The 13,722-nt window shown below is 38.1% G+C and overlaps 1 protein-coding gene across 13 annotated transcripts in view; it reads right to left on the bottom strand.

Annotated features, from left to right (window-relative positions):
* The window catches only part of LOC129708622 (ankyrin repeat and SAM domain-containing protein 1A-like), a 239,090-nt gene that overhangs the window by 80,406 nt on the left and 144,962 nt on the right, over window positions 1-13,722 (bottom strand). The window contains exon 1 of one of the 13 annotated variants that reach the window (XM_055654487.1): window positions 10,036-10,197. The exons of 11 other annotated variants lie outside the window; for them this stretch is intronic. Coding sequence is in view for 1 of the 2 variants with exons in the window: in XM_055654485.1 (XP_055510460.1) it covers window positions 9,392-9,400 (9 nt within the window). In the remaining variant the exon portion in view is untranslated. Of the gene's footprint in view, window positions 1-9,391; window positions 9,962-10,035; window positions 10,198-13,722 lie in introns of those variants that run through there. One more of the 13 variants, XM_055654485.1, reaches the window with a different exon arrangement.

Here is a 13,722-nt window from a genome sequence, read left to right as displayed (position 1 = left end):
TGGAATTCACGTTTGGGGCACCAATAGACCTGATTGGTTAAATGGCCTCTGTCATTATTAGTATGAAAGCATTCAATTGGAATTTACATAGGGGTGTTTCCATAAATACAGCACTCAGTAGTGAAACTGAAGGTCTCCAAAATTCCAGGTTATTTTCCTGTTTTTTAATGGAATATTCCTATTGTTTCATATCCTGTATTTTAAGAAGTATAGATGGTGTATGGCCAAATGAATGAGATAAAGCAGAAATAAATAAATCTGTTTAACAAAGAAAAATATCAGTTATGTCCCCGAGTTTTCTTGCCATTTTATGTGACATTTTTCAAGCAGGATTTCATCAACTCCTTAGGCTAATTTATACCAGAAAGGTTACATTAATTTTGCAATTAAATAACTTCATACAAGCCAAATACAGATTTCGAGTAAATTAACATTGAATTCGATGAAAGTTTACTATATTCTTTCTCATATATGTATATTTCACCATAGCCCAGCAAATTTTGAAAGTATTAAAATTTGGTCATTTCTTGAAACCAAATTAGCTCAAACGGATCATAGGTGGGCCCATTTGCAATGCTGTGGTGTTTTGTTATAATTTAATAACTTTCTAATTTGGCCACCCATGTCACAGGTTGGTACCCTTATTTACGGAAACACCCATATCCAGATTCCATTGGCTTAAGATATTCCATAATGTAACTTGTGTTTTATGGAGCTCCAAGAGAGGGAGTGATGAATATTAAATTATGGGTCGACTTTTACTTGACTATTTGGAACTGGGTTAGAACATATTTGGTTATGAACATCTTGCAAATAAAACATTTTTACTTGAAAGATTTACACTGCATGAAATTGAGAAACATAACCATCTGTAGTATAAAATACATGAATAGAAATTGTATCTATAAACTGTAAACTAGACCACAAAATGAGTAAAACATGGGAAATGATGGAAGTGTGATTTATAACAAATTAACAAATCATAGTTGGAAAATGCAATCTTGAATATGGACACAAAGTTCCTATCATAATTTTTCAACTGAGAACCAGAGTAAAAACATTCTTTCAAGATACATTTAAAGTCCAAGTTCTGAATTAATGAAATTCATTATGTTAAGAAAGTAAAACTGACCCAGGGTGGCACAGTGGTAGAGTTGCTGCCTTACAGCGCTTGCAGTGCCGGGACCTGGGTTTGACCTTGACTACGGGTGCTGTCTGTACGGAGTTTTTAACATTCTACCCGTGACCTGCATGGGCTTTCTCAGAGATCGTCGGTTTCCTCCCACCTTCCAAAGATATGTAGTTTAATTGGGTTGGTAAATGTAAAAACTAACCCCAGCGTGTGTCGGATAGTGTTAATGTGTGTGGATCACTGGTCAGTGTGGACCCGGTGGGCCGAATGGCCTGTTTCCACACTGTATCTCTAAACTAACAAATTTGGGAGAAAAATAAACTTTTTATTTTACATAAAAGATGCAAGCCCGAGTATTTAACTAATGGAGCCAAGTATCTTTGCTAAAAACAACTCTACATATTAGAGAATCAGATTGCATGTTTTTTTATTATTGATTCTGTGTATGACTGCAGGCAACATAATTTCGTTCATATCGAAAGGTCTGAATGACAATAAAGGATCTATCTATCTATGCGAGTATACGTTCAAATGCCATGCAGGTCACAGGGAGAGCATCCCTTCTCGTTTCAAAATCATGACACAGGATAACTCGCATCCACCAGGGTCTAACATTTAACCTCGAAGCTGAAAGACAACTCTGTCAGCAATACTTAACATTTTAATGCTATACTGATATGCCAGCCTAAATTCTGACCGCAAATTCAGCATTGCAACCTTCTGCATGAGAAGGTGGTCACTAATGAGCAAAGCTGAAAGTTGTCCGAAGAAAATAGATAAACACAAAGTAGATAAGTCTTTGGAATATGACTACCAAGCCAAAGCAAGACAAAGGAAAAACTGCAGGAAGAACAGAGCAGGTCAGGCAGTTTACATTGAGGAAAATGGACAAGTGGCTTTTGGATTGGGACCCTTGTTCAGACTGGTGTAGAGGGATCAATAGAGGGGAGATAGCTAATAGGAACATCGAGTACTCCATCAATCTGAAGAAGAGTCCCGACAAAAAAATGTGGTCTATACATTTACCTCAACAGATGCTGCCTGACCTGCCGATTTCCTTCAGCAGTTTGGTGCATCTGTGGTCTTGTGTCTCCAGAACATGGCAAAGGACTTGGTCACAATATCTGAACCATGGTTAATGGTCATACAGTACTGTTGGACTGGAACACAGTCGGGGGGGATGTTAGTTAGAGGTTATCGAAAAGTGGAGAATTCAATGTTCACACCATTGGGCTGTAAGCTACCCAAGCAGAAAATGAGGTGCTATTCCTCCAGTTTGTATGTGGCCTCACTTTGGTAATGGAGGCGGCCCAGGACAGAAAGGTCAGTGTGGGAATCCGAAGGGAAGTTAAAATGGTTAGCAACCAGGAGATACTGGAGGCCTTGACGGAAAAATATACATATTGGTTGATGGAACAGGAAAGCAGAATCCTGTTTCAGTGACGAAAGATACCAGATGAAGAGGTAGATGCATACATCTGTTGAAGCACCAAGTTACGGAACAGGAAGGCAAATGGAAGCTTAGATTTTAATCCAAGGCGGCTGAAGTACAAAAGTATCCTGGCCTTCTACCCTCTATGGACCTTTTTATTTCCAACAGCTGGTGCAACATCAACCATCTTTATTTTAGTTTAAAATTCAGTTGTTACAAAGAATTTTGTGAAATCATAAAGTTGTACAGCATGATATATAAATGCGAAGTCGTTCTTTCTTTGATTCGGAATGCAACGATGAAGCGGTTGATTTGGGAACAAAATTTACAGAAGGATGAGGGTAACATCATTTCATCCTTAAAAGGGAATATATTTGAAACAGGAAACAATCGTACCCGTGGAGAATGCAACACAGAATGTCTGGATTGGATTGATTAATACAAATAACAAAATGGTCTCTGCCCAGGATGCCTGCCTCCAAGTAGAAGAAAATGATTCTTTCCATCTCAATTTCTTCGTATAGAATTGAAAACAAAATTAATCCCGGTCCAAAATTAGTCACAGCACAGGATAATTTTTCTCAGTTAAGAGCAGGGCAGAAAACTATTTCCAACCTATTTCAAATGCTACTGTGATATCTGCCAATTACAGACATAAGAAAACTATTCACCCAAGAATTCAATCCAATATCAAAATAACTGATCATTTTGCATTTCAAACCAGCATAACCCCTGTCATAAAGAACCACAACTGGTGAAACTTATGATAGCTCCCTATTATTCAAAATTAAATGTTACAGAAACGTAAAAAGTAGTACATTATAGAACATTTGAACCTCATGAATAAAACTGGGTGGCAGTGTGATATGACACAAAGCCATGACACAAAGCTGGGTGACAGTGTGAACTATGAAGAGGATGTTAGGAGGTTGCAGAGTGACCTGCACAGGTTGAGTGAGTGGGCAGATATGTGGCAGATGCAGTATAATAGATAAATGTGAGGTTATCCACTTTGGTGGCAAAAACAAGGGGGCAGATTATTATCTCAATGGGGTTAGGTTAGGTAAGGGAGAGGTACAGCGAGACCTTGGTGTCCTTGTACACCGGTCACTGAAAGTTGGCGTGCAGGTACAGCAGGCAGTGAAGAAAGCTAATGGGTAATGTTGGCCTTCATAACAAGAGGGTTTCAGTATAGGAGTAGAGAGGTTCTTCTGCAGTTGTATAGGGCTCTGGTAAGACCACATCTGAAGTATTGTGTACAGTTTTGGTCTCCTAATTTGAGGAAGGACATCCTTGTGATTGAGGCAGTGCAGCGTAGGTTCACGAGATTGATCCCTGGGATGGCGGGACTGGCATATGAGGAAAGATTGAAAAGACTAGGCTTGCATTCACTGGAGTTTAGAAGGATGAGGGGGATCTTATAGAAACATATACAATTATAAAAGGACTGGACAGGCTAGATGCAAGAAAAATGTTCCCAATGTTGGGTGAGTCCAGAACCAGGGCCCACAGTCTTAGAATAAAGGGGAGGCCATTTAGGACTGAGGTGAGAAAAAACATTTTTACCCAGAGAGTTGTGAAATTGTAGAATTCCCTGTCACAGAGGGCAGTGGAGGCCAAATCACTGTATGGATTTAAGAGAGAGTTAGATAGAGCTCTAGGGGCTGGCAGAATCAAGGGATATGGGTAGAAGGCAGGCACGGATTATTGATTGGAGACGATCAGCCATGATCATAATGAATGGCGGTGCGGGCTCGAAGGGCCGAATGGCCTCCTCCTGCACCTATTTTCTATGTTTCTATGTTTCTAAAATAAAAACATTTAAGGGCACAAGTTAATTATAATTCCAAAAATATGGCAAATTCATATCATGAAAGTACAGTTTTTCAGAAAATTGTAATGATTGTTACATATTGAATATAACTGTGTACTAGTTTTTTGGATTAAAGTAATCTAGTCATTTACAGCAACGTCGTCAGCATTATGTGAGTAAATATCTTCATCTTGACGGGGAATAGCATGACTGCATGTAGTGAGACAACATATAATTCCTAGCTCGAGTGCAGATAACCAAGTGTTTCCTCAGTCAACTAGACCTACTGGTCATACTAAATGATTCCGATGCTTTCTCTGCTGCTGCTTGCTGTAAGGCTTTTAATATGGATCTACCACACCTCAAATACATTGTGATACTTTACTACCAATAGATACTGTGTAGCTATTAGCTGATATATCTTAGTTTTTTTTATTAGCGTATTATCAACTGCTTTGTTTTTCTTTTTTTTCAAACAAAAATGTGACATCCACAGAAACAATAATTCATGGCTTTAAAATCAAAAAAGTTAGGAATCTGAAATGAAAACAGAAAATGCCAGCAAAGTTCAGATTAAACCACATTTGTGAAAAGAGAAACAGAGTTGGTGTTTCAGGTTTGATACCCAATGTATAACATTTCCTAATATATAGGCTATCTTGAAATATCATGCTAAAAATATATAATTAAGTGCTGGTAAAATGGTAAATAAAATACAACAGGGATACTTTTTATCTTTAGCAATTAATTGACCAGTAAGTGTCAATATAATTGGTTCTACTTCAGTCTAGATTTAGATTCAAATTTAGACAAGTGCTTAAATCTTCTTTAAATCAATACAACATTGGAAAAACAAATATGCATCAAATATTTGATAGTTTAAAATGTAAATCACAAATATTTAAATAATAAAAACAAAGTGAAAACAGAAAACATAATAAACATTCAGCTGATCTGGAGCTGCTGCATCTTAAAAGAAAAGCAAATGGTTAATGTTTCATGTTGATGACCCGTCATCCAAATTAATTCACTTTCTAGAGATGCTGCCTGTCGCATTGGATGCTGCAGGGATTTTGTTTTTATTATCAATTTCATGAAGCTTGGGTATGTACAGTGATGGCCAAGCTTGGCTACACCTGCACAATTAGTGTTGCTGGAACCTGAAATCATCCTATTGAGTCAGTCAAAGAGAATCAAATACTGCTCAGTAGGAAGCCACCTCAACTTAATAAACATATCAATTAACTGGATCTTATCTTTAAAAGGCAGCAACATTCAAAATTATCAGAAGGAAGTATCAGTGAGAAAGGCAACAACATAGCATGATAAATGTGATGCCCTTGAATAATGTCAGTGACACATGGCAATATATTTGGCAAAAAATGTAAATACTTTTTGGGTACTATGCAGAAAATCTCTGCAATGTAATGTCAAGGACTATTTGCCAAAAAGGTCCTCAGTTAAAAATGGCTGCAAAAACCTAATTACTGAGTTTATATGAAAGGATACAGAATACTAAATAAAGTAGTAATATTAACGATGAATCAAGTGATCTATGAATAAAATGCTGCAGTATATTGCAATTATGGGATCCACACTAAACAGACGTCACTCAGGCAAAAGAGTGGGTATTATGTAAAGTGTTGGATAATGAATGATATTAGGGAATGCTGGAAGCTGACTCGGACAAGGACATGAAATAACATAGTGAGCGCATGAAGCAAGTGTGCCTTTATCTAATGCTGTGTTTCCTCGAAGTTACATTTCATTGTACTACATAAATGGGTTTTTTTGGGTAGTGTTCTTTCAAGGTCCTTTAGCCACATGCGTCAGGATGTGCTCCCACACCTGATGAATTTTAACATATTTGCTGTTTAAGAGCGAGAAAACCTTGAGTTTAAACACAGAAATTTAAAAAAAATCTCACACCGCCTTTTAATTAGGTTAATCACACAACCCGTGAGGGGCAAATACTGAGCTTTTGCAAAGTCTACAGAGGGATGGCCTTGCTTGAGTGGTTTGTGCACAGCCCAAGCGACAACTCCTTGTGGCCAGGGACCAGCAAACCATCAAATGTAACGGGGTTACACAACTGTGTAGCTCCTCTCCTCATTCCGGTCAGACATGGCAGAGGTGGACCTGATGATGAATCAAGAATTATGCAGTGTTGATGAGGCAGCCAATGAAGGCAAATGCCTTCAACCATACTGCCAATAGATAACAGCCTGTGGTTCAATCCAGGGGGACCCTCTTCCTCTCAGCTTCCTTCTTAACATAATTTTTAAACTGTATCCCAGACTTTGAAACTCTAATTTGCATCGAACAACTTGACTAGAACAGTCCATCGAAATCACTCACCATTTGGAAAAGATTAGATCAACTCAAATTGTTCTCTTTCCAAATAAACTATACTGCAACACAGCAAATGTCTACATCTTAATATTACTTTCAAATATGTGCATTTGATCTTCCATGCATTATAATTTCCTTGTGAAAGTGAAGATGTGAAAAGAACTGGTTATTATTTGACTGCAAATACATAATTAAATTAGATCCGTTTATTTTTCCATTTGGCTATTAGAAATATTATTCTATTATTAGTTAACAATGCAATTAAAACACAGATTGTGTCATATTCCTAATATAATTGTAAGCAGTCTAAGAACAGGTTCCTTGACTGAAGGTTTACAGTTTGGAGAATATTCTTAACTGCAGCAAAATTATATTCACCACTGCATACCAATCTTATCTTAAAAATGATATTAAAGGGAAAAACATAGAATGTTGTTTTAAATCAAAACAATACCATCTTTAAATGTGTACGCATAAGATTTGGCAGTTTCAATTACCCATGTGGGATTGATAATAGTGTTCACTTTTACCTGTCAATTTTGTAAATAAGTCAGGACAAGGCCAAATTAATAATGGATAACCTTGATGGTGGCGATCATTCAATCTGTCCTATAGTTTGTCTATAATTAAATAAACATCATTCTCTATAAATAAATTTTAATTAAGAAATGGGATTCTGGGGAGATTAGGCAAAAAGGAAAAAGTCGAGGGGGAATGGGATTGCCAGCATAACCTTTGTTGAGTCAAATGGCCTCCTCAATGTTGCAAGAGTAATTATTGACTGAGGAAAATGTAAGCAGCTTCACAGGTGGGACCTAAATTGACAGGGCATTTTCATGCACTTGGCATCCATACCAAAAGATACTTAAGAAGTAGAATATGTTAAGGCTTCTGCTGATGCAACAGTCAAATGATCCTTTAATTTAAAGTGTGTAAAGTTACTCCAGCTTTTTGTGTCTATCTTTCATTTAAAGGTTGCATTCATAGCTCTGAGATGAAAATTAGAATGTTTAAATCTCAATCTGTATAATCCTTGTGAGCAGAAAATGGAACTCAAGTTCAGGTATGGGTTATATCAAAGATAGACACAAAATGCTGGAATAAAAGATAGACACAAAATGCTGGAATAATGCTGGACCTTTCTTCAGACTCAATATCAGGTTAATGTCAAGATGGATACTTAAACCCAGTTGGTAGTTTATCTCTAATTCTCCAAATTATCAATGTGAACTCTTTAATTTAAGACCAAACCGGAATTAATGCCATTTGTGACATTGGGAAATTCCGCACATAAAAAGGTACAAGCTGGGAATTTTCAAGATTTCACGTAAATGTTACACATCTTTGAAAATCCACTGATCAAAATTCAGAAGCCTTATTCTATTCTGATGTTATTTGCAGTTTTTAAAACTCTCAGCTGATCTCCCAGAAATAAATATTTGGATATGTTTTCATTTAAATATTTAGTAATTTCCAAGTTGCAAAATTTAAAAATATATTTTCCAGCTTCATGGAAAGATTCAATTCTCCAAATATGGTAAAGGTTAAGGCCAATAATGACCAAATAAGAATGGGTCATGAACACTGAGATCCCAATTATTTGGGATTTATATCCCAAATTTAGTGGGTGGATTGAATTTCTATCTAAACAAAATACCCAGAATATTAGGGGCATAGCCAGACGTTTGTATAAATCACTTAATTTTTGGACAACATTTAATTTGATCCCAGGATTACATGAAATCCTGAAAACGCCTAGTTTGTACCTTTTTAAGTGCAGAATTTTCCACTTTCACAAAATATATTAATTCCAATTTGGTCTTAAGATTTCAAATTGTTTGAGATTCAAATTTAGCTCATATCTTCCAATCCTTCTGATAAAATCATTCTCACTATTTTGTATTCATAAAATTTACTATCATCACAAGGCTATGGGAAAATAATAAAATTATCAAAATTTACCACCGACAGGTGTAGTAACTTTTTGGTAAGAAATAACAATGCTACTAAAGTGATAAAAATCAGCAAAACTAATATTGTTTATGAAAGTGCTTTTTGCTAATACAGAAAAGGCATCTCATGATTATCCAAGAATTGTGACTGCAAATATCAGTTTGGAACTAAAAAAAATAAAATAAAAATGTTTTTTACTACTCTTTTCTATCAACAGAATAAATAATTCAATCCAGGGAATGGAATATTAATTTTACTTTGTAATTAAGGAGCCTTAAATATGGAACAGGATGCAAGGACAGAGGGGCACTGCCCAATGTGCCTTTCTTCTGCCTTTAATGCAGACAACGGATATAGTTTTATATAATTATAGGATTAATGCTTAATCGCAACTCGTAAAATACATTGGTCCCCAAAACAATATGTTTTCTTATTAAATAACAGTACTACACAAAATAGAAGGGAAAAGAAAACCTCAAATAAAACAAAACTATCATTCCAGTAAAATTACCAGTTATGATCTCTGGAGAACTCTCCATCAATTACATGAAAAACACATTCCGTGGCAAAATAATCCTCAAATTAATGGAAAAGTAATCAAATACAGCAAGGATTTTTTTCCCCCTCTTGATTCATCATACTCTAAAAAATCTACATCAAGTATAATTTGAAAAGCATTACACTATAATCATTTAAAATACATACTCACGTGTAACATTTAAAAAAAAGCTTCATATGTATAACCTGAACCGTTCTGTCACACATACATTTAATTGCGTTATCCATCATATCCAGTTTGTAATGTTATCTAGTGCCTCTTGACTTCCTCTACTTGCATTTCCATAGCAACTACCAACACCAATGAAAATGAGGCAGAGAACACATACCCAAAGCAACTGCAAACACTAAATTCCCTGGACTACAACGTTTATTTTAAGCAAAAAATACTTGAAATGCTCACAAAAAATGATGAATTTCCAAAGGAAAATTTAGCATGAATAATCCAAATGAAAGCCTCGCAATAGTGAAGAAATCTCTGCAGCACGAGCGAGAGAGAAAAAAAATCTGAGGTGGCACATTTGAAAGTGAGACTGGAAACATGCCGAGATGACAGATAATCACAAATAGCAGTAACTGAACAACCAGGATCTTCAATAGCAACAACTAAAGATATCAATGTGTAGGCTCATCATAATTATATGGCATTCAGACATAATTTGCACATGTCAAGCAACGATGAAAATATTTATAAATCTTGAAACAAAGATCAAGCAAATTAGATAAAAGCAAAACCAAGGGTACAAAGTACAAACAAAATCAATTACAATTCTGGAAGTAAAAGAGACTAGAAACCTTTGAACGTGATCAGCGATATAACATCGTTCTTCACCACAAATACCAAAAAATGTTTAGCAATACAAAAAGCAATGAAGAAAATGCAATTAAATACAAAAGGAAACAGATACACTGCTAAGCACAGATCCTCCCTCGAACCATAACTCAGCGTAATTTGAAGCACTGCATACCATTTTATCATTCGCACTTGATTTGCCTTCGACAAAATCTAATTTTATCTTATGAGATAAACAATTTTGTTTTTACATCATAAGAGTTTTTGAAGTTCAGGCAGCATTGCAATATTCAATAACCAACCCCAGGTGGTTTTTCAGAATGGTTTCTTTGTAATATGCAAATTCAGCTCTCCCACAACAACAAATGGGAAAGTTTGCAATTAATTGTAAAATTGATTGAAGTATCTCAAGCATATATTGTGTAAATTATGTTTTGTTGCATATAATCAAATAAATTGTCTTGTTGTTCAAAGTGCCTGATAAAAGTTCAGGTTCAATTAAACAAAAAATACCAGAAATCCTCTCAAAAAGAAAACCTGGAAAGATGACTAGACAGCTACCAAGGGGAATATTTCACAAATTGATTCCTTCGATTTACCTAATCTCAGAAAAGATCAACGGCAAATGCTGTTGAAGCACTGAATGCAAATGCTCTGAAGAAGGGCCTCCACCAGAAACATCGCCTATTTCCTTTGCTCCATAGATGCTGTCTCACCCGCTGAGTTTCTCCAGCATTTTTGTTTACCTTCGATTTTCCAGCATCTGCAGTTCCTTCTTAAACAGCAAATGCTTGCTCATTTTCTCTCTACTCTTCCTTGAACCTTCTAGATAAGAGGAGTGTGTAAGAAGGAACTGCAGATGCTGGTTTACACCAAAGATAGACACAAAAAGCTGGAGTAACTCAGCAGGACAGGCAGCATCTCTGGACAGAAGGAATGGATGACATTTCGGGTCGAGGCCCTTCTTCAGAGATGCTGCCTGTCCCCGCTGAGTTACTACAGCATTTTTCCAAGCCCTGTCCCATGGTAAGAGTTCATTCCAAGAGCTCTCCCGAGTTTAAAAAAAGAATCAGACTCGTGGTAAGCACGGAGAATGAACTTAGCGGGTTCGTCGGAGCTCGGGGACGTCTCTTAGCGCTAATGGCAGGTACTCGGGAAGACTCGCTAACAGCAGGTAAGCACAGGTAGACTAGTGAAGATTTTTCAACATGATGAAAAATGTCCACGAGAGCCCCGAGTACCGATGAGTGGCCATTACCGTAAATCTCCGAGTTCGAATCAGGGCAAACTCGGGAGAACTCTTGGAATGAACTCGTACCGTGGGACAAGGCTTTAAGTCAATCTTTGGATAACAGGAGTGTTCATCACTACTGCTTGATGCTCAACACATTAATTCCCTTTAAACTTATCACCAAGCTCCAGGACCTCTCAACCTCCCTTTGCAACTACCTCCACATCCTTTTGCAACTAGACTTCCTCATCAGGCCACCTCCATCAGTGCTGATTGGTAACAACATCCTCCTCAATGGCCATCAACACAGATGCACCTCAAGGCTGCACGCGAAGCCCCCAGGTTTACTCGTTTTACACCCACAACTGTGTGGCTAAGCACTACTCCACTGCTATCTATAAATTTGCCAATGACACTACTACCAAAGATTATAGAGGAGCGCTCCTCTATAATCTTTGCTACTACTGTTGCCAAATAACATGTAGTAATGAGTCAGTCTACAGGAGACAGAAGACAGAAAGAACACCTGGTTGAGTGGTGGAGCAATAGTCACCTCTCGTCCAATGTCAACAAAAGCAAGAAACTAATTGTTGACTTCAGAAAAGGAAATCAGGAGACAATGTGCCGGTTTGCATAACTGGGTTGCCAGTGGAAAGAGTAAAGGGCCTGTCCCACTTACGTGTCCTTTGCACGCAAATTACGCGACCTCGTGGTCGTGTTGAGGCGCACGGGCATCGTATGGCTGCACGGGTCGGTCCCACTGAGAAGCGCGGAGGGGTGTGCGCAACATCGAGCGGGGCTCCAAAATTTTTGGAGTGAACAAAATCTTTGCGCGCCAACGGCCTGTCGCAGAACTGACGGCCAAAGTGGGACAGGCCCAAGACCCTGGCGCGATGCAACGTCACATCTCCAACAGCAGCAGAAGCAGGCAAACGATTGTCGAGTTCGGCCTGGGGCTCACGGCCGTTGTGGTCCGGATCCGCCCCCACTTCTACTCCCAGAGTGGGGCCAAGAAAATTGAAGATGGACATAAAATGCTGGAGTAACTCAGCAGGACCGGCAGCATCTCTGGAGAGAAGCAATGGGTGATGTTTCGGGTCAAGACCCTTCTTTTCAGACTGAAGAAGAGTCTCAACACGAAACATCATCCATTGCTTCTCTCCAGAGATGCTGCCGGTCCCACTGAATTACTCCAGTTTTGTGTCCATCTTCCAATGACGTCACGTGCTCCAGACGGCTGTGCGTACGAATGAAATCACGCGGGACCGTCGCGCCTCAACGTGACCACGAGGTCGTGTAATTAGCATGCCATGGACACGTGTGGGACAGGCCCTTAAGAAGCTTCAAATTGTTAAGCGTTAACATCGCAGAATGACCTACGCATTACCAGTCCTGAGGCCAGCACATAGATGTAATCACGAAGAAGGCACACCAGCATCCCTACTTTCTGACAAGCAAGAGATCCAGAAAAGGACACAAAGAGTAACTCTGCATGTCGGGCAGCATCTCTGGAGAACATGGATAGGTGACGTTTCGGGTCACAGAAAAACCTTTGTATTGGGAAGGAGGCCACCTGATGATTGCAGCCAATCCACAGAAATGGTATTCAATTAGTAATGAAAGAATACTGAGATACGGCATGGTATCTCTAACTTGGGAGTCCCTGTCTTGAGTCCCTGTCTACCAAGTGATGTCAAGATGCGTCCAGGGAAGTAAATGTAGAAACAAGTTTGTTTTCATGCATTGCATACATTATCCAGGCCGCACTATGGTAGAGGAGTGTGGTAAGGACAATGGATTTGTGGATTCACAGTTTGCTGTTCTTCATCAGCTTGCCGTTGGTCTCCATTCTTTAGTTCAGTTTGGACATAACAACAGCAGCAAAGCTCATGTGCATTTTAGAATGAAGTGGGATAATGTTGATGTTTATGCAGCACAATTCATTAAGCTGTGATTAACGTCCAGAAATATATTCACAATATTAATTGGTGGTGGACTGTTAATATCGTAGGCCTTGATGTTGTTGGTCAGTTTGGCATCCTTGGCATACAGCACCCTCCTAAAAACTGAACTGACTTTAGTATTGACTCTCAAATAGGCAGGGATGCACATCTTTAAATGAATTCTGATGTGTCAACAGATACTATCTATGAATGCTCTGATGGGTGTATGACAGCAGCAGAGAAGAACATTGAGCAAAATCATTTTTCAAGAATGCTGAGGGAGGGATTAAGGAGACAGCAAAGGACACAAATAAGATGCCAGGTCATGTTATATTCACGAGCTAGCTTTAGAAGACAGTGAAAAATTGAACAGTTTTTTTGTCCTATTATAAACTGAAATTAGTCAAGATTCAAGTCAAGAGTGTTTATTTGTCATATGCACCGGATACAAACTGAAACAATGAAATTCTTACAATCTCACAGTTGAAGGACTAAAGCTAGCTAAATACCCTGGG

This window comes from Leucoraja erinacea, chromosome 24 (assembly GCF_028641065.1).
Source record: "Leucoraja erinacea ecotype New England chromosome 24, Leri_hhj_1, whole genome shotgun sequence".
In the NCBI taxonomy this organism is placed as follows: domain Eukaryota; kingdom Metazoa; phylum Chordata; class Chondrichthyes; order Rajiformes; family Rajidae; genus Leucoraja; species Leucoraja erinaceus.
This window is presented reverse-complemented; position numbering and strand designations above follow the sequence as displayed.